The sequence below is a fragment of the Sebastes umbrosus genome, chromosome 11, assembly GCF_015220745.1.
Source record: "Sebastes umbrosus isolate fSebUmb1 chromosome 11, fSebUmb1.pri, whole genome shotgun sequence".
NCBI classification, from domain to species: Eukaryota; Metazoa; Chordata; class Actinopteri; order Perciformes; family Sebastidae; genus Sebastes; species Sebastes umbrosus.
The window spans coordinates 29,268,970-29,293,604 of NC_051279.1; the positions used below are offsets into that span (position 1 = coordinate 29,268,970).

A 24,635-nucleotide genomic window follows, 5' to 3' on the forward strand; every position below is an offset into this window, starting at 1 on the left:
TTCAATATCGAAGTAATGAGAGATAAAGTAAAGGAGCGCTACAAATAAGATATCAAAAAATTAATTAGTAAGTACAATAATGCAGACTGGAATTAAGAGGATGTAAGACAACTGCATGTATTGTATAGAACATTGATAGGATTGATTTATCATTGTGATAATAATGTCTTACGGAGTTCTCTGCATAACTCCACAAAATTCCTCTGTTGAAACATCTTCATTACTATAATCCAGCCTTTTATATATTACAATGTAATCAATTCCCCTTCCAAGGTTATATGCATCTTTACCAAAATTCAAAATTATCCCGTGGTAGAGCAAATGTTCAAGCAAAGATACTAAAAATGACAAGCAACAGATTTTTTTACAGTTAAGAAACAGTAGGGGGATCTATTGGCAGAAATGGAATATAATAATAATATTAAGCTTGTTTTCTTTACTGTATAATCACCTGAAAATAAGAGTCGTCGTATTTTCGTTACTTTAGAATGAGCCGTTTATTTCTACATTGGGAGCGGGTCCTCTTCATGGAGTCCGCCATGTTTCTATGGTAGCCCAGAATGGACAAACCAAACACTGTTAACTTTTCCTGCTTGGGCTGAAGTGTATAAAGTTACCCGCTGCTGTCACTGCTGCTCTCTCTCTCTTGCTTACTGGCTCTGCTCCAAATGACCTACACTACTCTTACAACAATTAGCGTTTTCGCGTCGGACACCGTAGTTCTTCAACACGCTTGGCACACGAGAGAGGCTTCAGTTGGTCACAATCTGTAACCTCACCTCTAGATACTGCCAGATCCTACACACTTGCTCCTTTAAAGGAAGATTCTTTAAAACCCATGAGAAGGCTATGAAAATATCAAAATAAGACCCATGATTTTTACCAACTGGGTCTTATTTTTTGCAGGTTTTGCCATCATATCATAGTTACAATAACAAGTTACTCACCAAATGAATAGGCCTTTTTTTTCACAGTAGACTTGTCATCGTATAAAAAAACACAGCTTTCGCCAACAACATTACGACGGCTCTGTTCCACTCAAGTGTCTCAGTAAACAAACAGACAGTGTGATAGTGAGCCAGGAGCCTGAAACTGAGCAATTCAGCCATCATTCATTTCATTATTTACACCTGTGCTTTTCCTTTCTGTGATATGTCATAATGTCTTCAGTGAAAAACACCTAATGCTGATCTGGGACAAGCTGCTGAAACCAGCTTTACAACAGAGTGCACAGGGCTACTATAAAGGCTTCAAATAAGTTCACAGACTATTATATTATTAAATAGACCACTTATTTAAAAGGAAAAAAATTGAACATTAATGTTTTTACTCCATCTGTCTGCTGTAAGCATTAGGGCTGTCCCGAATACTATTTCTTGGGCTTCGAAGCTTCAGTGAGAAATATTCGAAGGTAAGCGCGGCAGGCTGACATGTTCTTCTGTCTGTCTGTCTGTCTCCATCTCCCCTGTTTCAGTGCCCGCTTCAGCTCCAGTGCCACCTTACTGTACACAGTGATATCCATCTGAGAATTACTAATAGTAATTCATGTTAAATTTGAATAATGTCGTGGTATTATTCCTTATTTCATGGGGCACTTTTGGAATTATACATTATTATTATATGCTTATACAGTATATATCATAAATAAATAAACTAAGCCTTTGAATACTGATTTGAAGGTCGATTACCATGACAACTGTCGAAGCTTCGAAGCATTCGGGTCAGCCCTAGTAAGCATGACCTATACTGCACTTTACTGTAGTTGTACACATATGCAGTTTTATCCAAAGGACATATATAATAGAGTATTTCAGGTATGTTCACTTTGAGTCTACGAGGTTTAGAGATAAACTGAGGAATTGTTTTAAATCTTTCTCAGTGTCTGACCGCTCGTGTTGCTTGCACACTGGACTCAATTGCAAAGTTTTGGATGTCGCAGCATCATCAAGTCATAATTTGTCAGTTAACGTTATATTAAATGATAGGCATGATGACCACAAAACTATGAAACTATTTGGTGAATTTACTGAGTTGAAATACCGCAGCACAGACGCTTAAGGGGTCCTTGTGCTTATCAGACACCGAGGGGCGGTATGTGACGACCTGAACAGGCTGCACGCCCTGCGTGCTGTTATTGGCTGGAGGTTACACCCCCACGTGGGGGCCCAAATGCTCTTTGCTGACGCCCAGAAACGTCTTGAACACAGCAAAATAAGAAGAAAAGAGAAATTACGTGCAGAGGGCAGGCTCTCTGTAGAAAACTGACACCACCACACACTTCTAGTGGGTCAGAAATGAGGATTGAGAGGGATTATTTTTGTTATCAGTCTTTATATTTTAGTTTTTTTTAGGAAAATGTTGTATATCATACCTTTAAGGCTCGTAAGGCTGATGAAATAAACACATAAGATGGGGCCTGTTTGAGTACACAGGGCTAAACTGAAACATAGGTTGGACTAAGCAATGATGAACTGAACTGTGCTAAGCTGAACTGGCTTGGGCTGGATGTTAAAGGGGCCAGCTCAGACTGTGTTCCTCTTCCTCTTCTAACAATTCTGGCAGGCTGAGCGGCTCTGCTGCCCGGCCGAATGTGTTTAAAAAAAAAATGCAGAATGTGAAGAAATTCCACCAGTGAGTATGTTCCAATCCCAGTGTAATCATTGTTGTTTCATCAGCCTCACCCAACACTGCAGCTGTCCCAGCGTATCTGTGTGTTCATTCAAATGACACCTCTGAGACCAAGATAAATTAGAAGCCTTCCCAAGTTATTTCTCCTTATAAATAGACTGTCAGCTTTTTCCCCTCCTTTCTTCAGCAGAACAGACCCAGGAGTTAATTTAAACATTCTTTAAGATTAATGAAAGTGGGTTTTGGTGCTTATGCGGTGGGAGTTCTATTTATGGACTCTCTGCTATCCATCATCAGCATTATCCCGTGAATTTTCAGACAGCCAGTTTCCTGTTGTGTCACTGCGTATGTAGGCAATGCCAAAGCGAGAGTCGCTCTCCGGTACCGTCTCCACCTCTTTAGCCATGCAATCAATTAATATACAGTGGCAAGGGCCTGGACTGGAACAGAAAGTGACTGGATGACTGAACGCTTGGAGCAGCCTGATCTATAGTCAGTCTGATCATCCATTAAAACCACCTTAAAGCAGCCGGCCATTTGAGGAGAAGATGGATAATGTGCTCCAGTTGCAACGACACACAACATACCAGTATCCTGCATCCCTCTTAAAGGCTTATAGTAGTGTAGCTTTGATTACAATTTGCTGTTACAGATGACGTTCTGCTCTTTCTTGTGCTACTGTGCAGAGTGTATTCAGAGTATAGAAACATAATGGATGAGGATAACAAGCATTGCACAGGAACACAATTTTACCAAGACAGGGGAGAAATAAATGTCTATTTTGGAGTTATAACAATGCTTCTGAGTATGTGTCATAGTTGCACAGCGGCCTCATTACACTGTGAAAGCACTGCAACTATGTACACTCACTGCTGGTTAATGAGCAGGTATGTGGGATATATCCATCAAAACATCCATTTGGAGCAAAATATCAGGCAATTAAACCAAACATAGTGTTTTCCCCAGGAGCTCTCCCGTGTTGACAGGTTCTGGGTGTATTAAGAAGTAAAATGCAAGGTTGCAATGGCAGAGAGAGGACACAGAACTAATGAGTTGTGTCTCCAAACATACTGTGGGCACAGGCTCGTGCATGCTGGTTTGTCCCTGTGCGAGACAGGTGGGGGATACGGCCCACCAGGTGTACATTTACAAGGTCGTGCGGAGAATAGGAACAGGGACATGGGCTAGATTGGGATGGAGTCAAATTCACCTCCTTTCCTACTGCAGCCTCCTATAAACATGTAGCATATATAGTATACATATAGCATATATAGTATATACTAGGGCTGGGACGATACACCTATCTCCCGATTCGGTACTGTCACGATACTCAGGTGCGATTCGATACGTATTACAATTTTTAATTATTGCGATTCTACAAGTATTGTGATTTTTGTTAACCTTTTTAACACTAGATCATGACAAAAAGTTGAATCATACAATTCTATGGACTTTTAATTTGAAAAATATCTAAATTAATACATTCAAATGTTTGATTTTCAGAATGTAGTATGTAGTCAGAGATGTCCTGAAGTCAAATATATCAGTCATTGTCAGGCATTATTTATTCAATTTTTTCCAGGAACCCAAAAATCAAAGAATAAAAACATTTCCCTCACAAATTAGTGGTATTTTCTTTTTAATTTATAAGAGACATGTAATGTTTTATACTTCTGGTGAATATAATCCAATCAATCTTATTTCCATATATGTATTTTGTATATACAGTTCCCTTTGTTAACACCTTTTTTTGAAAAGGGCATAGTCACACGTGTATACTTCCTCTAACTTCTCCAAGGTGGTCTCTAGCTCTCCCATCAGCTCCGTTCTCTTTATACATCCATGGTCAGCTCCATTGGGGCCGGCTGCGGTTTGTTTTGGTTGACGGATACGGAACGGATATGACGTCACGTTACTCAGACTACAACAATAAAAGCGGTAACTTCCTTCTACCTCCGTATAGACTCAAATGAAGCAAATATATTGATTCTGGCATTAAAAATCTATTTCAAAATCTTCAAAAAAAATCGTGATACATAGGTGAATTAATTTTTCTTTCCAACCATAGTATATACAGTATATCATGATCCCTTCCTCATTTTCACCACTGCCTTAGTCATTTCACTTTACAGATCAAAGGTTTGTTGTCCCAAACTGACGACAATTTTAGACATTCTGGAGAGGGAATCTTAATTAGTCTTACGTAGCTTGCATGTGTCCATATATAAGTCCAGTCTAGTTTAAGTATAGTCTAAAGTTGCACTTAACAAATGGTCGTGTTACCTTACATCTGAGAAGGAGCAAACAAGCACATGAGAGAAGTTTTCTGAAATGGCTCTCTGCCTTTCTGCTGCAGAAATACATTTCTAGAGAGTGTGTAGATACAGACTATAAGCTTCTCTTCCTCCCTTTGGAAGAAGAAAGAGGAAGGAGCCCCCGTGTGGACATCAAAGTAAACTACCTTATTTGACACCAGTATCAAGAAACCGGATAACAGATTCACAAACACAGCGTGTCCGTGTTGTCGGCGTCTGAGCGTGTGCTACTCGGAGGGGGCATTTAGTGCATATGACAAACGGAACACAATGTTCTGTATTGAAATCCGGCCTGCTCTTGCTTTTCTATTCCAAAAGCATCTTAATGATGCTAAATTCCCAAAGCTGAACTGGCCTACAAACATTCCTGATGACAAAACATTTGTTAAAGTTCGTAAAAATGCAGTTTTTCTTAAAAGTAAAGACGGTATACACTCTTGCGAACACCCTTCACCTTCCAGCACCCCATCATAGCTGAGCCTTGCTCAAACCATCTGTGTTGATATGTGCTGTATGTGTGTGTGAAGAAGAGAGAGAGAGAGAGAGAGAGAGAGAGAGAGAGAGAGAGAGAGAGAGAGAGAGTGGGTGGATGACTGTTGTAGAATTGCTGAGTTAGTGCCAGATACAGTATCTGTGTCTCTGTCTCCTTTATAGGCCTCATGGGCTCCATGTACAAGCCGTTTTATATGGGGCCTTGACTGGCTTGCTAGGAGACGTTGCTCTTGTGCTAAGCTTGAATCACTGTCCTGCACTACCTATACAACGGCCACATATCTCAGCGATAATGCTAAAAGGCTCTTGTGCAGTTATGCACCTTCATGAAGTGGCATCACATAATCACATACATCTGATCAAACAATCTACTTGACTTCACACGATAATAAAAAACTCCTCAGTGTGACTCACATGTAGGAAGTGTTTTGGCGTTTAGAACTGACCTGTCTATGGGTTCGTCGCCGTACCTCAGCCCCGCTCCGTTGTCAAGGGACGCCTGTCTGGGCAGGAGCCCGCCGTGAGGTCTGCTTCTGTCTGACGCTGATGTCAAGTCCCCTGAGGCTCCCTGGTAGGGGTACAAGGACGGGTCCTGCAGTTTGGCCTTCTTCCCCTGCGGCCCGCCCTCAAACACGCCCCGCACCTGACCAGGCTCCGGGCCGTAGAACCACGCCCCCGATTTGGTGAGGATTTCTTGTTGTTTTCGGCACAAGTTGCATACCCACATAACCTGCGGGGGGGAGAAAAAAGGGCGGGGTGTTAACATTTTGATATGGTGACTGACATGGTGAGGTTGTCTTATATATCCTATGATGAGCTGTAATGGAGTGATTTGGGGTATTTGTTATGTAAAAGGCTGTAACACAACTGTGAGGCTTATCGCTGGTACTGGGTGAAAATCTTTAGACTTCCAAAATATCAACTTTTCAGGTAGTCAGATTTGAAAAAACAATTCTAATAGAAATCAACAAATTTGGAGTTTTCACCCGACAGCGACAATATTCATAAACGTTTTTTCACAATTCACGTTGATGAGGTGAGTGATGAAATATTTTACACATGCAGCAGCCTTTGATATCATTGAAAGGGTTCACTTTATCATTATTATAGATTTTGAGTCTGTGAGTCCAAATAATCCCCCTATAGGTGTCTTAGTACAGATCTAATGTGCTTTCCATGTTGCAGTTGCACACATTTTTCTTATCCCTTATGATGCACTACTTTAGTATTGAACTCTTCTTTCTGGTTAGCAAACTGCAACAGTTCAGAGCCCACATTACTACCGATTGCAGAGACTTAATGAGTGTACAGTAAGCAGAGAGTGCAATAGCAGTTAATGCACTTTGGTCAGATAAATGGAAAAGAATAGCAACATTGCCCTTCTGTTAGAAGGACTGGAGAGATTGAGGTTTTTACTGCTCTGTGATGTCGTGCCTTTATCTGCTCTATACTGCAGTCCCAGCAGCCAGCTCACCACATTAGCCTCATAAATCCAGGAGCAGACAGGAGCCCTGATCACTACACACACACACACACACACACACATGTGTACACAGACAAACACACACACACACTGCACTTATCTAGTGGAGAAAACTTGGTTTTGGTATCTGGTAAAATGAAACCTGAATGTCAGTCAGGCCTGCTCCAGGTGACCACACCTATCTTGTTAACGCTGAGCAACTTAAAGCGATATCTAAGTGTGTCTGAGAAGACTAGGCGCTTGCCCAATGATTGACAGGCCAGACGGCCAGTAGGGCGGCCAAGAGCTACTGCAGCCCCCCTACCCCCACCCCCACCCCCACCACACTCCCTGCCTTTACAGTCCCAGTGCTGAGTCAGTGCATTACTGTTATTAGTGAGAGAGAGCTCTGAATGCTGCCTCACCCACCATCAGTTGGTCTGTAGCTCGCCTTTTTTTTTCCACAGTAAGCCTTGAATCAAATAAAAATTGACTGATATGTTATTTCTAGATTAACTGAACTCGCTGGTCTATACAGTTATTGGCTGCAGCTGTTCAAAGGCTGGATTTGTAGCCATATAGCCTAAAACCACAACCGCTTATCTCAGGGGCTGGATGGACCTGAAGCACTGGGTGATACAGAGTAGTAACCGCTGTGGAGGAAACCCAACAACTGATCACAGGGGTTGGCAACCTGTAGCACGCCATGTTAACTCTTTGTACTAGCAGCACGCAGATACAAATACAAGTTTTTTTATGGGGTGGCTGGGTGGAGCAGAAGAAAAAAAGCAAGTCGTTCCAATTACACAAGATTCAGTCCCCAGCAGCCTCTAGTGTGGCTGGCTGAGTCATCAAACATGTCAGTGTTCATGGGTGGGAAGTCACTGGGAGATCATGTCCTTGTCACTGAACTAGTGACTTACTGGTTGGTCGGGGAAGGGCGCTCGCAGATAATCAGGGAGGGATTTCATTAACTTCCACAACATTACACCCTCCTCGTGAAGCTCCCAGCTGGCAGCCGTCTGCGGCCTCCTCAGACTAACAGCGCGAGATAGCGGCAACAAGTACAGTGTGTTTGGTAGTCAGTGGTTGTGATTTTAATAACTGTGTGCGTGCGTGCGTGCATGTGTGCATTTTACAGGTGAAGCACACAGCAAACTATGATTCAAAGCTTTCAACCACAGCCATTTAGTGTCATGTTAGGCTGTTATTATATATATACTGTATACTGTATACATTGTATATATAAATGTATATATATATATATATATATATATATATGTATTAGGGCTGCCATTTGATTCAAATGGTTAATTGTGGTAACTCATAAATTAATGGCACCTTTTTTATCTGTTCAAAATGTACCTTAGAGGGAGATTTGTCAAGTATTTAATACTCTTATCATCATGGGTGTGGGCAAATAAGCATCCTTTATGCAAATGTATGTATATATTTATTGTTGGAAATCAATTAACAACATAAAACAATGAAAAATATTGTCCAGAAACCCTCACAGGTACTGCATTTAGCATAAAAAATATGCTCAAATCATAACATGACAAACTGCAGCCCAACAGACAACAACAGCTGTCAGTGTGTCAGTGTGCTGACTTGACTATGATTTGCCCCAAAACTGCACGTGATTATCATAAAGTGGGCATGTCTGTAAAGGGGAGAGTCGTGGGTACCCATAAAACCCATTTACATTCACACAACTTGACGTCAGAGGAAAATTTAACTTAAATTTTAAGTTTGGAGCGTTATTTAGCTTCCTTCCCGACAAGCTAGTTGGTACCAATAGATTCCTTAGGTTCAGATGATAACAGTATCGTCACTTGAGCTTAAAAACTGACCCGGCTACAACCTTAGAAATATTGATTGCTTTAATGCCTTAAAAACAACTAGTGGCATTAAAATGAATTTGCGTTAACGCGTTATTATCGCGTCAACTTTGACAGCCCTAATATATATTATATAGTCACACTGCCATAACACAATACAGAAGAAAAAAAATAGACTGCAGCAATTCAACAACAAAGAAACTAAGATTTGCAAGACAGTAAAGATTGACACTGACTTGGCAGCTATAGGTAGATATTGCATGTTTTGGGAAAGAAATGTAGACAGGCAACAGACACTACAAAAGTTGCCATCATTTAGCACTGTAGGAATGTCCAGGACTTTCCTCTCAGGGATGCAGCACCACTGAAACAAGCAGGATAGTGAGTTCTGTGCTTTCTACATTTGCATTAGAGCATGGAAACATAGGAAAAATCACATAGACACATGAACAATTAACTAGCAATGATGAATTATTTTAAATTTCAAAAATAGTGCAAAAAAAAAAAGCTTCACGGTGACACCGCAGGCAGCGTGTACCAGCCTATGTGATATTGACACACAGGCGTTTATGACCAGCTATCAATGTTACAGATGGGCTATAACTGTGCTGACACACAATGGAAGCAGGGAGGCTACAAATTGTGCTTTATGTGTCCCAGGGGAGTGCAGCCAGTGAGGCCATGACTGCCTCTTTAACTGGGGTCATGGCGAGAGCTCTGCAGCGAACCATGAGTCATCAGCTAGGACCCGGGAGCCACCGAGGCCAGTTTCTATCTGCTAATCAACCACACGTCACTTCCTGTACCTGGAAGTTACACACATGTACATACTTAGAGTACACATGTATGAGCGTGCACACAAACTGTATTTTGCTTGACAGGATTATATTTGAAATGTGCTAAATGCAAGATTGAGAGCATTTCTATTGCCTCCGCGCGGCTCTCAACATGGCGATGGCTTAGCTGGCGGCTCGCAGCTAATGGTGCTAACAGTGGAAACAACGGCTACAGTGCTATGTCGGGCTGCACGATTTTGAAAAAATATCTAATTGCGATTATTTTTACTGATATTGCAATTGCGATATCATTCGCGATATTAGTGGGTATGATCCTTTGTACATAATTATTCTGCTTTTCATTGAAAAACATTACAACGATTATCGTGTGATTTTTGCGGGGATCTGTACCGGACAAAGTTTTCTTTAGTCTGCATATGATGTGTAGGCCAGGACATCTCTGCAGCACCAAAATATTGTATTCAAAATGGTATTTTGACACACATTTCTCCTTTAACAAATATTGCGATTTTCATCCTCATCCTGCGATTTGAAAATTGAAGTAGGCCATATTGTGATTTAGATAACATTTAAATTAATTGTGCAGCCCTAGTGCTATGTCAATAAAGCAATGAGAAGCTCAGATTACAACACAAACAGAGATAGAGTGACTTCGTTCTCTGCTCAGGTAGACATAGCAAATAGTTGTTTGATGCTACATTAATGCCCTGAAGATTTTATAAAGCACCCTTAAATGAAAATAAGTGTGAGGAATTTATCTCAAAATGAGATTATCAAATGGAGAGGGCAATCACAAACACACTACTTTCCTTCTGCTGGATTTGTGCTTCAGGCCCAGCAGGGTTTGGCCTGCTAGGGTGCTTCAGCACCTCCAGTAGTTTACACAAGAGGTCTGCAGACACATGTTACTAGATACCACGGGCCCCAGGGGTTGCAGGTAACCTGCTTCAGACAGGGAAAGTCGTAGCTAACATCCTATCAGATCAGAGAGGTTATCAATACATAGAAATCATCCAAGATGGACCGATTTAAAAATGTGCTTTAGTTTGCCATAACTACCATCCATATTGTAGCGATTAGGGCTGTCCTCGACCAAAGGAAGTCTTAGTCGATCAACACTCATACGAAAAAAGCATAAAAAATTACTATTCAACTAAAGAAATATTAGTAGACTAAGACCAAAAGTTAGACCAAGACCAAAACTATCAACTAAGAGGGGGCAGCACTAGCAGCAATTACAACAAATTAATTCCTGACAACAAAGTCCTCTAATCAAAATGACATTAAACAATGCAGTGGAAACCAAGGTGTAATACAGAAAGTGGCAGGGTGTGGAGTCGGTGGATGTGAACATACAGGCCACTTCAAATCTGAATTGATTCAACTCATGTGAAAAAGATTCCTACTTTAGCAAAATATTTCCCTATCCAGCAATGACTAAAGGATGAATCCTAACATTATCCAATCTGTGATAGTTCCCACAATCTAATCATTAATCATACTATTAGGTGAAAATAGCGTACCTATTTTATTTTCCCATGAACCCTTTCAGTTGGAGGAATGCTATCTTTATTCTAATAATAGCGATGATTAGTAAAAATGCAATGTTACATGTATTCCAGAGTCATGTCACAGATTATGTATCACCTGCTGTGGTTAATTACTAAAATCTGCCCTTCTCTCTCTCAAACGGCCCAGTTCCTTCACAGAAAGCTGCAGCCTATGACCTACATATTTACCCCTCCAAACTGCAATTAACACAGAGTCAGCTGCTGTGCACCTCTCTGGTCTGCCAATAATAATTAACCACATTCTCAACCCCTTTGGACTGCACATGTCAAGCTCTTTTATCTCATCAGTGAATACTTAATAGCATATTAGTATTTAAAAATAAACATGCCAACAAAAATGTGCATGGGTCCGGTAAATGTTGAGCGCACTGAGCCTCGGACATCAATACTTGGATTTGATTTGCACTTTGGAACAGAGTCAGAATGATGTTTATACAGTGTATAAGGCAGGAAGAGCACAAGTAAGGGAAATGTCACCGCTGGGCTGAATCCTCAAAACATTACATGATCTGCAAAATAAAAAAAATAAAAACAGCCTTGTTTTGAGCTTGATGACAGTGCATTTTGAGATTATCCAAAGGGATTTGAAAGAGCTACGTGGGCCCAAGAGGTTAAAGAGTTACGTCGACTGATAGAGAAGCATGTGGAATATGAGCTATAAGGCTTTCCTTAGAAGCAGGTCTAAACTAAGGATGCTAAATGGATTCAAACAAGGTTGAAATGGTCTTTAGCATTATACCACGCTATTCTAAATGACTGAACAAATCCTTCAATCTCTCAGGTTTTACAACCAAAATTCAAGGTAAAGTCTAATCACGCTGCATCCCACCAGATATGTGAGAGTAACAGAAACATGTTGTTTCATTCATTACACTTTTTTTTTTCCTGTCTTTAGTCATGCTGGCAGAGCCATCACACAGCATGAGGCCGCTAACAGTCCATCTAGGGAAGCAGGCCAGAGATGGTGTGAGCTCAATCCACACTGACAGGAAACTGTAATACCCCTCACTCCCTAATAGACCACAGAGACACAAAGACCCCACAACAGATGCATGTATGCACACACACACACACATACACATATGCACAGGTCAAACAGCCAGAGGTATGTTCACTTTCACTGCAGCCATTCTGCCTCTTCAAATACACACACACACACACGCACACGCACACACACACACACACACACACACACACACACACACACACACACACACACACACACACACTTCCCTTCGGCTTAACTCTTCACGGCTGAGCGCAGGCAGGGGGTTGGGGGCTGCGGCCCTCAGGCGGGGCCATTTCTCCCTGTGTTTGCACATTTCATAGTCATTGAACCTGCAGCTAAAAATAGAAAGCTAAAAAAACCTAGCAGCACCGCCACACGTTGCAGGCACCAGGAAGATATATACTCTATTAAATGTGCTATAGGCTGTTTACTGGGGCACTGAATTAAGGGAAACAAACACCCGGTGTCTTGGGATCAATAAATAATTTCCTTTCTAATACTTTTCTCCTCAGACCGAGGGTGTTTTTCAGTGATACCGGCAAATATAATCTTCCAAAATATGTGTGTGAGAATAGAAAAAAAAAAATACAGCAGAGATTGATGCCACTGAAAGACAGACTATCTTTGACTGTAAACATTTATCTATTCCAAAGTGATGTGTGCCATATAGCCTGTCTCATAAAGGTGTTGTGGTTTAGATTAAAAAAAAAAACAGCTTCTTTTGTGGTGATCAGTCCTACCCGATACAGTATATATGCTACACATAACTATATAGAAAATAATATGTTCCCTTCAGCAATGTACTTTACATGTTCCCTCTTTGCCTGCTCCATTCACAATTTCCCTGGGGGAGTCATACACACACATACATACAGTAGGAAGCAGATAGATTCGCAGTAAGAGAGAGCACTGAGCTCTCTCTTGTGGCCATTAAACTGCACTACAACATTACTTAACAGAGGCTCCAGAGTGAATCAGCAGTATCCTTGCAGGCATATCACAGTGTGCTCAAATGGAAAGCCAGCTCTGATGTTAAATTAAATCAATGGCATTTTTTTTTTTTGCATTCATTCATTTTACATTCATTCATTCGTAATAGTATATATATATATAATAAACTGATTCTCTTGATTCCACAGGAGGCTGGAGAGAGGGCATTAGGGGCCCTAGTGATTGCCATTGCTCCCGCATTCATTTTATTTGAGAGTTGACATGGTCTAAGATGCATGCAATGTAACCCTCACCCTGTTTTGATTGCATCTGGAAACATTTCATTGAATTCTCACAGTTTCCTGTCTGCTAACTAATAAAGGCAATCAAATACCAGCAAAACTAATCTTCCAAAAAAGAGCTAAAGTAAAGACTGGTGCTGCAATATTGATGTGGCAGTAAATGACCTGTCATAGGTATCATATTGCTTTGGTGTTTCTCTCCTTCACCTGAACTGGGGTGAACTGAATCGCTCATTAAAGACTCATTGTTCAGGGAGTGGAGTGTTCCTCAGAACATCCCAGTCTGGACCCAGTCCAGGTTAAGCACACAGGCAACAAGGATACCATCCAATACACTACCAGAGCAAATTATCACCACAGCTGGGGGGGGATTACACAAAGTGTGATGGGCTGCAATGACATTAGAATGCACATGTAGGCCAATGAATATCAAACTATCTAGGAATATTAGATACATCTCAGTATTATTTTGAGGAGCAGGATAACATAAGGTGCATCATTTCCCTTTTTAGTCATGTTTTCTACATCATGCATATTGTAATACAACTAAATCCAATAAATGTGGACTCCTGAGGGGGCAGTTCTCTACAATAAAAAGTTTACATTGTAGGTGTGATTCATTTGGCGGCCAATGAGAATGAAAAGGGAGCGCCCACATTCACATGCTCCAACGCCGACTGCACGTGGTGAATTACATTTTAATGAGCTTCTAATTTTAGTGTGCCGCGCCAGTAATAATAATAGACTTGATGAATATTTATGCTCCTTGTTTGAAGTTCAGAGACGCGAGGAAAGAGGAGGGGGAATACTGGAGAAAATCCACTGGTTTTACATAGAAATGTCTGTCAGACCCGCATCAGCCTCTCTCAGACCTATAATAAAAACGCGTATTATAGAGGAATTTGAACAGACATCACGCGCAGCAAATACACTATATGTCATTTTTGGAAGCAAAAAAAATGCATGTTGGTAAAAATACTGCAAAGATTTGTCTATCTCCAAAAGGGCGTGCGACTGAGAGGAATTACAGCAGCACATATTTCCCCCGAGAGGACTGAAATGGTCACATTTTCTGACAAACAAAATGACCGGTGAAGAAACGGTGATGCAGTCAGCAGCCTGCTGCTCGCTCAGCTTACCCATGGTGCCGCCGAGGGAGAACAACACTGTGCCTGTGTGCGCAGAGATCTCCGTGTTTAAAGTCCTTCTTGATGTGGTGATGACTGTCCGCAGCTCCTGGATGAAGAAAAGCAGCCGACCTTCAGCACCGCGGACAGCTCCGAGTCCACCCAACAGGCTGCCTGCTGCCTGGACAGCGGCTCTATACTGGAGGCACCGTGAAGGTTACGCAGGGACTCCACGGACTATACATCCGATCCAATAAGAAAAAACACCAACGCAGTCTCCTTCTCCGTTTTTCTATCAACTAAGCAATTACTGCATCCGCTGACGCCGATTCAATTAAACAGAATAACGGATTCCGATCTTGAATCGATCCATCAAAAACAGCTGAAAACGGACTCAATGTCAGCAGAGGAAGGAAAAACATGTGAGGCGCGCAATAACGCGTCAAATCACGTTGTGTTTTCCCACCAGCACCTCTGTATTAGTTCATCTGTTTCTGTGCCGGAGTTGATGAGAGCTCATTAGATATGCGGCGCGTCCCAGCTCGGCTCCCTTTAGTCCAATAGACGGACAGACAGACGGAGCGACGCGGTTACGCAGAAAAACTGACTGGCACTGCTTCTCTCTCCTGTGTGTTAACAACGAGCACGCTTTGTCATTTCAGACTCAGCCTGGGCTGTGAACACATCTTGGGCTTCAATAAAAATAAAAAACAGATGTTGTCATCGCCTAGTTTCTCTGCGATGTTGTCAGAGACGACTGCAGGTGACCGTGAAGTCATGGGGGCCAGGCCAGAGGTCGCAAAAATGTGGACGTGAACGTGTCAGGAGCTATGCTGCGTTCACGTGCTGTGGGAAATAACTGTCCTGCGTTGTTAGAAAATTCAAGATGTTTTTTGGAGGGTAAATTCCTAACAAAAGGGGACTCAGTGAGTCATACTATGACCAATTAAAGCCGCAGTAGGCAGAATGTTTGGGCAAAAAATTCCATAATAACCTTTCAGCGTATTATAATTCAAGTGTTCTGAGAGAAAACTAGACTTCTGCACCTCCTCATGGCTCTGTTTTCAGGCTTTAAAAAATCGAGCCGTGTTGGGAGACTTTGACCAATCACAGGTCATTTCAGAGAGAGAGAGCATTCCTATTGGCTGTGCTCTGGCTGGTGGGCGGTGCTTTGTAATTTCCTCAACTGATCTCAACATGGCTGCCGGGTCACAAACTTTCCCATTTTACAGCTAAACAGTACACTACAAGATGTTTCTGAAAACATTTGAGGCGAGAAATAGGCATTACAGTAACAGAATATTGATTCATATTTGATCAGCGCTGCCTAGTTTGACCGTTTGATCGGAGTTTGCGAGTGATTGACAGCTGCTCAGAGACGGCAGGCTCCAGATCAGCTCCGATTGGTTGTTTTCCTCCGGTCTGTGAAATCTTGCAGATGCCATTAGGAGCACCGGAGGACACCGGAGGACACCGGAGGACGCAGAGGCACATGATATTTTGTACCTGTCTCATGCACTATTGTCAGGATATAGTAACCTTTTTATAAAACATAACTTTTTTTAATCATATTTGCTCCACTGCAGCTTTAAGGAATTTATTAGTAATGGGTGTAGCCAAATTATCATCTGTAAAGTGGAAAGCATTTTCAAGTGTGCCCGTCATCTTTCCCATATGCAGCACTTTGTCTAGAATCAGGGGAAATAAAGCTAACACCGTTAGCGCCCTCTAAAAGTCCTTGTGCAGCCAATTTGGAAAAATGCAGAGTTGTGCATCTTTCTGCAAATATAAAAAATCTCAAACACAACTGAGGAAAATGTACACTTAGCCATATGTTCAAGCTCTGCAGCATCAATACAAATGATGTGCACCACAAATGAATTTATCCTGTGATTTTCCATCCCTTTTCAACACATTTAATGATATTCTGTGGATTTTTAACTTGCTGTTAACACTATCTTCATTACTACAAAGATATTGCATGCCATTCTTATGACATAAACATAGCTTCAGACATTTTTCACACAGTTTAAGAAATATGAATTTCTATTCTCAAAATCAATAGTGAAGTGAAAATGTAGAATACTCTGTCCAACAGGTAACAGCATATGGAATAAAGAGAGTCCATATGGTGTCTTCTAATGATGAGAGTGATTTCTGTGGTGCTGTTTAGAGACTCACAAATCTCTTTAATTTACTACAATATGCTATTCACTAACACGCTGTTTAAAGTACTTCCCCTTCTATTTTACAGCAGGAATGTGGAGGGGCCAAGAAGCACATGTAACGTCTTCAAGAGTCCCTTTAATCACAAATGACTTCCTCCCCAGAGACTGTTGATTCCTCAGGCCCTTTTGAAGCCACATCAGAGGAAATGGTGGGGAGCTCCACCGCTACGAGCAGGGATTCAGAAGACTTCACAACACTGACACACAGTTTATCTATATCAAAAGGCATTTTCTACCCACAAAACGTCACTCTGGACTTTGTTCTTCAAGGATCTACGGTAGAGGCTAAGCTACCTTCGTACAATCAATGAGCAGTGATTGTTATCAACACAGATATTCTATCAGTGTCTTATATCTATTATTCAGCTTGTTTTGATAAGCCATAGTGATTAATTGTGACAAACGAATCGTTGATTCAGCTACGAGCTGTGAGTCGTCATTTGGGTCAACGCTTACATTCCTTTACCAGCTGTTTTAACTCTCAGTCCCTCTATATCACATTCCAGTGTGCCATAGCTCTGCTACCTGCCCCAGACATAGAGACTTGTAAATATTCAATGGCGTTTCGCAGAACAAGATCTCTCTCGCCACTGCTGTCACCATCTGTGAGAGAGGGAAAGAGTAGACGGATGGAAAAAGGGCAGATTTCACCACCGCCACCACCTCTTTCACTGACACACAAGATTTCAGACAAGCTGGTCGGGTTTACCAAAATGTGGCCCCGTTGTTCGTGGCGAGGTAATCAAAGCTTCTGTCCATCTGCCACTACAAGCATGAACACACAAAACAAACCAGTAATCAATATCACAACAGTCCTGGTGGACTACTGTGTGTCACAAACTCACAATTAAATGTCCTGTGTAGTCTTCTGTTTTGGCTAATAATGTGCAGCTAGCCTAAAACAACATTGACAGCCCAAAAACAACCGACCTCCTTCTGCAATACTACCATCTACATAAGTTCTACCATCTACTGCCATTAAAAAGATAGTGAATTGCAAACTCCATGACTGTAAACATATGCAGTAAACCAACCCAAGTCACCTACGCTGACATCAGGTCAATTGTTTACTTGGTTAAGTTGCACTTCAGCTCAATGTCGTCTCCTCCTCACATCCTCTTAACGACCTCCCGGTCAAACAGCGGAGCGCTTTCAGCAGTAAGAGACTGATCCAGCTCCGCTGTGACAAGGACCGCTACGGGAGGTCCTCCCTGCCAGCAGCCATCTCCCTGTACAACCAGCCCCCTCTGAGTCAGGACAAGGGGGGTCAGGAGGCTTTAAGACTGATACAAACACTCAACGTCTTTTAATTATCTGATCCATAACTGATCTACAACTTATTTTGCATTTCATTTTGCACTATGTCCACCGCAAACATTTATATATGTACTAGGGCTGTCAACCAATTAATCCCAAATTAATGGTAGATTTTTTTATCTGTTCAAATTGTAGTAGAGGGAGAGTTGTCAAGTATTTAATAGACTCATCAACATGGGAGTGGGCAAATATGCTGCTTTATGCAAATGTATGTATATATGTATTATTAGAAATCAATTAACAACACAAAACAATGACACATATTGTCCAGAAACCCTCACAGGTACTGTATTTAGCATAAAAAAATATGCTCAAATCATAACAGGCAACAACAGCTGTCAGTGTGTCAGTGTGCTGACTTGACTATGACTTACCCCAAACTGCATGTGATTATCATAAAGTGGGCATGTCTGTAAAGGGGAGACTCTTGGGTACCCATAGAACCCATTTTCATTCACATATCTTGAGGTCAAAGGGTCAAGGGACCCCTTTGAAAATGGCCATGACAGTTTTTCCTCGCCAAAATTTAACGTAAGTTTGGATTTCTTAGGTTTTCTGGTTTCATATGATACCAGTATCTTCACTTTAGCTTTAAAACTGAGCCCGCTACAACCTAAACATTGCAAGTTGCATTAATGCGTTAACGAATTTAGTGGCGTTAAAACTAATTGGCGTTAACACGTTATCATCACGCTCACTTTGGTCTCAGCTCTAAGACAACCCCCTGCCTTCACTGGCCCCTGCTGACCCTGTTGGCTCCTAATAGCACCCGTCATACCAGAGACACTAGACTCTATTACCAGATAAACAGACTGTGTATATGATGGGATGACTAGTGAACTAACCCATGCCCTAACACCCTCGCCACCTCTTCTGCTCATTTCCGTGCTGGTTCTCCGTTTCCCTGACTGACGCTGTCATCTGAACTTCTGTATCCTGCCATAAACGCTTACTCTGCTCCCCTGCTGAAGACAAGTCTATGTATCAGCAATTTCTTGGATTTTAAACTCATTCTGAAGGCATATCTGCAAAAATATTTGAAATATGGCAGTATTGTCAAGCACAGAGATAGTGGAGTGACTCCTCTGGACTGGGATCAAATGTTTACCCCTGCATCTTCCTTTGGGGGGTTTTGCAGCTGTATCTTTGTATACACTAAAGAGTGTCCTTACATTACAAAGTGTTACTGAAATCATTCTTGAGCAGCACTACGTTTACATCAGCATCCACGGTCTATATGGAGGATTGACCTTGAGAGCCAGGAGGCCAGGGCACCACCAGGTAAATAGCTGGCATCGCCTCGGTGGCACATTCCAGGGCCTCTCTGCCACCGCCAGCCTGCTGCCACTGTTATTACTCAACACCATCTGTACAACAAGGTAACCGATCTCCCAGCTATTATCCACCAGTGAACAATGGCGGCCTGTACAACTGGGGCCTTGGCAATGGAGGGAGCAGCAGGGCAGAGGTCTCTCCCGGTGTTCCTGCTGCTCCGCTGTTTGGTATGTACTTCCCTCCAGTGTGGCTTATAGACTGTTTAGTTACTGTTTGGCAGTCAACGGCTAACACAAGCAGGCTAGAGATGAGACAGCTGTGGGAAATCTATGTTATACGTGGACAAGGAGAATGATATGACCTCTGTGAAGTGTTCATCTTTGTGCAACTAACTAAACAAATATAGCATCAGAGATATAGATAATCCCCAAGGGAATTCAATACTGCAATCAGTATAGCTTTCCCTTTCTGATCTACAGTATATTGTTCTATACATCACATGTACGACTACATGTTAGCATTGAATTAGGATAGTTTGGATCGGGTGTGGGATTTCCTATTGATTAAAAACCCTTTCTATCAATAGTTAGAAAAGCTACTTCCCTCAACTGCTTGCAGCAATGTGATCCAAATCAGCTTTACAGGTACATTACCAGCTATATGTTTAAAGAAAGGTCCAATTTGAATGCCAAAGTTATGCTTAAAGGTGTTAAATGCAAGACTGGGAGCATTTCTATTGCCTCCGCATGGCTCTCAACATGGCGACGGCTGAGCTGGCGGCTTGCAGCTAACGGGGCTAACAGTGCAAACAACGGCAATAGCGCTGACTTAGCTAACAGTGTTAACCTGAGGGGGAACCGGAGGGTGGGTGCTACACTTTCAGGACGGCGCCGTCAGTCCGGATGGCGTTATCCTCTGTAACTGCCGTACGAGAGCAGTGCAGAGCGGCGGCCGTGAGCTAGCCAGTGGGGCACGCTCACATGCACTAACATACATTAAAAGGCACACGGCCAACGCGGCAATGTCAACAAAGCACGTCGAAGCTCAGGTTACAACACACAAAGAGGGAGAGCGACTTCATTCTCTGCTCAGGTAGATATTACTCCTCTATGTCTTTACATAGTAAATAGTTGTTTGCTGCTATATTAATGCTCTGAATATCGTATAGAGCACCTTTAAAATGTCTCTCCGGTAATTTATTATTGCGTTCTACATAAAGTTCTAGGACTCACAAGAAGATTAAAAAACTAAAATAAAAAAGGTAAAGATCTGTGCAGCAGAGGGCTAAATCCCAAAAAGATGGGCGCCACAATTTCCATTATACAACACGATGGTGTCTTTCATTATACCGTCCCTGCCTGGTAAACACAAGTCATTCAACCCAGTAATACAGGCTTTCGGTAAAAAAACTAATGTTTTAAAAAGTCTCAAGCCCAAACCTACTGTTTATTACCATATTATCATCAGGGTTATTTGTTCGCACATTCACACAGAAGATATTATACAACTGTTTTCACAGTCTGAGTAGAACTCCCTGTGACGGGTACATTTAACTTCCTGTGTGGGGCACTCCTTGTTTTATTCCTTGAATCTTGTTTAAGATGTATAGCTTTTAATTCCAGTCCTAGCTGTCTTTTGTCATTTAACACTCTTTGTATCTCTGTTTGAGAAGCACAATATCAAAAATATTTTTTACCCCTTTTTTCAACGAGCTAATGTTTATTCAGTATTTATTTCAGCATATCACGGTAGACTCACAGACAAAGACTAATCAGGAATTTTTCTCATCATTGTTGGCTGCTGTATGCGTATATATACATATCACAGCATGTCATGAACAATGTTTGTGTTCAGACACAGTCCCAAAGAAACGCAGAAAAGGATTTGCTAACCACTTTGTCCTCCTGTTGCAATTCCATGAGAGCAGGAATGCAGCAGAAAGAAAGAAAGAGGGGGAAAGATAGGGAAAGAGAGAGGGAGATTGTGAGTGGCATTAGTAGGTCCTGGCAGTACTGTCACATACTCCAACAGCAAAAGGATTGGATGGCATCGCATAAAAACACTCAAGCTCATGATTCAAATTTAAGCAGTCTAATACTAAAAGCTTTGGCTTAGTCTGCGGGGAGGATTTTACAGAGGTTAGTTAGGCACTGGAGTGCCACATTATACAAAAGCAGCCATGAGGTTCATTTATGGGAAAAGAAAAGGAGGAACAGTTCCCTCCAGTGGTGAAATAGAACAACTGTAAGTTACAGTAAACATGAATAAGAAATGTACAGCTGTGAATGAACACATAAGAGTGAACAGCATTAGAGTAAGGTCATGCAGAGAGTCTCTGACTGGAGTAGATGTTGATAATCTGAAAATAACAGTTGCCATTAGAGACACTGTTGGCTCAATTCCCAGATTATGATTTCATAACCTTGGATTTCAAATAGTAGTGTGTAGGGAGAAATGTGCCTGAGGGTGGGACATCTGCATGTGTGTGTGTGTATGTCCTTATAAATGGATAGCACCGAGCATGCGAGCCAGCGTTACCTTATTTGACCGCAGAGACACTCGTCCTCCGCACCGAGCACAGAATTTCGTTTGGCAATATGAACAGAGGTGGCCACAGCCATCGGCAAACTTGGTTTTGTGGCATATCCCGCAGGTCGGGGCTTCGCTCTTCAGCTCCTGAGTCGGCTTCGTCTCCTCCCCCATCTTCTTAACCTGGTCCTTGTACGATTCAAACTGCTGGTGCAACTTCCTGTAAGTGAATGGGAAGGACAGAGGTTAGGAAACAGGAGGTGAGGTTTGGTGACCTATATAAAAAAAGGGTTGTGTTTGATTTATTTAATGCTTATTTGTATAGGGACAAGTATATAGCAAGAGCCAATGCTACACACCACAACATGTATAGCCTAAGATCATTTTCAATGCCCATCCTGGCCTTTTAAATAAACATATATCAGAATAACATTGACCTACGGACACAGTATATAACCAAAAAGTGCTGTTTTACTTTAAATGTTTTAGTGAAACAGCTACACAAAAACTCATAGAATGTATTATTTTTGTGTAATCAGAATTAGCATATACGATACATTAATATTAGGGCTGTCAAAGTAATTTTAACGACACTAATTTCTTTCACGCAATAACGCAACTTGCGATTTTTAGGTTGTAGCGGACTCAGTTTTAAAGCTAGAATGACAACTACAGTCCTACTGGCTTGTCGCAAAGGAGGTTAAATAACGCTATAAACTTACGCTAAATTTCTGGCGAGGAAAAACTATCATGGCTATTTTTAAAAGGGGTCCCTTGACCTCTGACATCAAGATATGTGAATGAAAATGGGTTCTATGGGTAACGAGTCTCCCCTTTACAGACATGCCCACTTTATGATAATCACATGCAGTTTGGGGCAAGTCATAGTCAAGTCAGCACACTGACACACTGACAGCTGTTGTTGTCTGTTGGGCTGCAGTTTGCCATGTTATGATTTGAGCATATTTGTTATGCTAAATGCAGTACCTGTGAGGGTTTCTGGACAATATTTGTCATTGTTTTGTGTTGTTAATTGATTTCCAAATAATAAATATATACATACATTTACATAAAGCAAGCATATTTGCCCACCCCCATGTTCATAAGAGTATTAAATACTTGACAAATCTCCCTTTAAGGTACATTTTGAACAGAGACAAACTGTGCGATCAATTTGCGATTAATCACGAATAAATATTTTAATCCATTGACAGCCCTAATTAATATTTATTTCTCTGTTATACTCTAACTAGCAGACATGCATTTGTTTATGGCAGACTTGGATAACAACCTTTGTGCACCAGAATCATCCTTCTTATTGCACACCAGTCTGATTCATGTCTTCAGTCCTGTTCTCAAAATCACACTTACACACACACAATAAGCTCCTATTATCCACTGACTAACTGATATAACCTCAGACACGTGCAGTGTGTGAGATTTTGAAAGGAAAAGCAGACGCCATGACCTTAGAAGCTTCAAAGCTGAGCTCCTCCTTTGATACCGCACCTCTACCAAAACAGGGGGGTGGTGGTGGGGGTGGGTATCAAATTTGCTTTGCAAGTTTAAGAACATCACTTAATTCCACTTTCTCAGGTTCCCCTGCGTTTAATGAATCATTTGCACCTGTGTTTCTATATCAGGACGGGTGTAAGGTGAGACACCCTAGAGCCATACTGTTAGATAATGATATTACCAATACACACATTTATTATTTCTCTATTACAGGACATCATTGGTGTCACACACCATCCATTAATAAACATTTGTCAGTGCAGTGTCTATTGTGTTACTGTTTGTGTCCTATAGATGGCCTCCTACTGATACATTACACCTGATCTTATACAGTAGATCCCTAACTCCGAACAAGTCCTGAGAGGCCACTGAAAAAACCCTGCATGGACTCTTCGCATGCATTTTGTATGACACATGTCAATTGAGCGTCTCCTTGGAAACTAAACACTGGGCTGACTTCATAATATGGCGATTAGAATTGGTTTCGCCCCACATATCCCCTGCAACATTCATTAGCACTTGTAAATTATTGAGCAACGCTATCCTTTTACCACATACAGCTCTGCGTTTGAGATAAACGCGCTTCCTTTGCCCACAACCGGACCTTTTCGAGCCCAAATGCGACGGCCACACGCCACCTGAAGACCATCTGCGAGCCGCGGTTGTGTGAGCGAGTCTCTGTGCCACCTAAACATTAGACAGAGCGCCATTGGCATGCCCCCCGTTGTACCCACTGAGGGATTAAAGGGCTAATTGTGTCACAGCCTTTGTGTGTTTACCAAGCAGAGATTAGTATGTAGCCTTGTTTAACAGATCCCACCAAATCTCATTTACTGACAGAGGGCCTGATAACAGAGTGATGAAGACTGTGATACAAGAGGTAAAGCCACTGTCTCCGAGGATCAAGGAAATAAGACTACAAACAATCGTGTTTTATTCTCACTTAATCTCCCCTTACACTCAAAGGTTTGCGGGGACATGAGCTCGATCCGGGGCCACTACATGGACTAAGGGCCACTGCTCTATTGACAGACAAGGTCACTGAGAAGAGCTGTTAAAGATAACCAATGATTACCTCTCCCTTCCTCTGTATCAGGTCACTTCTTCTCTAAATAGGTTATAAAAACATTTAAAAAAAGCCATTTTCACAGTTTTACATGACTCTATTAAATATGTTGATGCTAAGCTGCACAGTGAGGCCGATATCAAGGAGCAACAATGAACAGTTTAAGGTGAGAGCACAAGTAATGCAATATGCAGAGGATTTAAATACAACGAATGAGTTACCAAGTAAGGC

At 41.7% G+C, this 24,635-nt stretch overlaps 1 protein-coding gene across 14 annotated transcripts in view; it reads right to left on the bottom strand.

The window, feature by feature from the left end:
- rims2a (regulating synaptic membrane exocytosis 2a) overlaps positions 1-24,635 on the bottom strand; it is a 183,627-nt gene that overhangs the window by 126,414 nt on the left and 32,578 nt on the right. For 7 of the 14 annotated variants that reach the window (XM_037783863.1, XM_037783865.1, XM_037783886.1 and 4 more), the window contains exons 3-4: positions 21,833-22,043; positions 5,882-6,165 (exon numbers count right to left, since the gene is read on the bottom strand). In XM_037783863.1, the coding sequence (XP_037639791.1) occupies positions 5,882-6,165; positions 21,833-22,043 (495 nt within the window). Of the gene's footprint in view, positions 1-5,881; positions 6,166-14,486; positions 15,042-21,186; positions 21,199-21,832; positions 22,044-24,635 lie in introns of those variants that run through there. The other 7 variants (XM_037783885.1, XM_037783862.1, XM_037783864.1 and 4 more) reach the window with 2 other exon arrangements.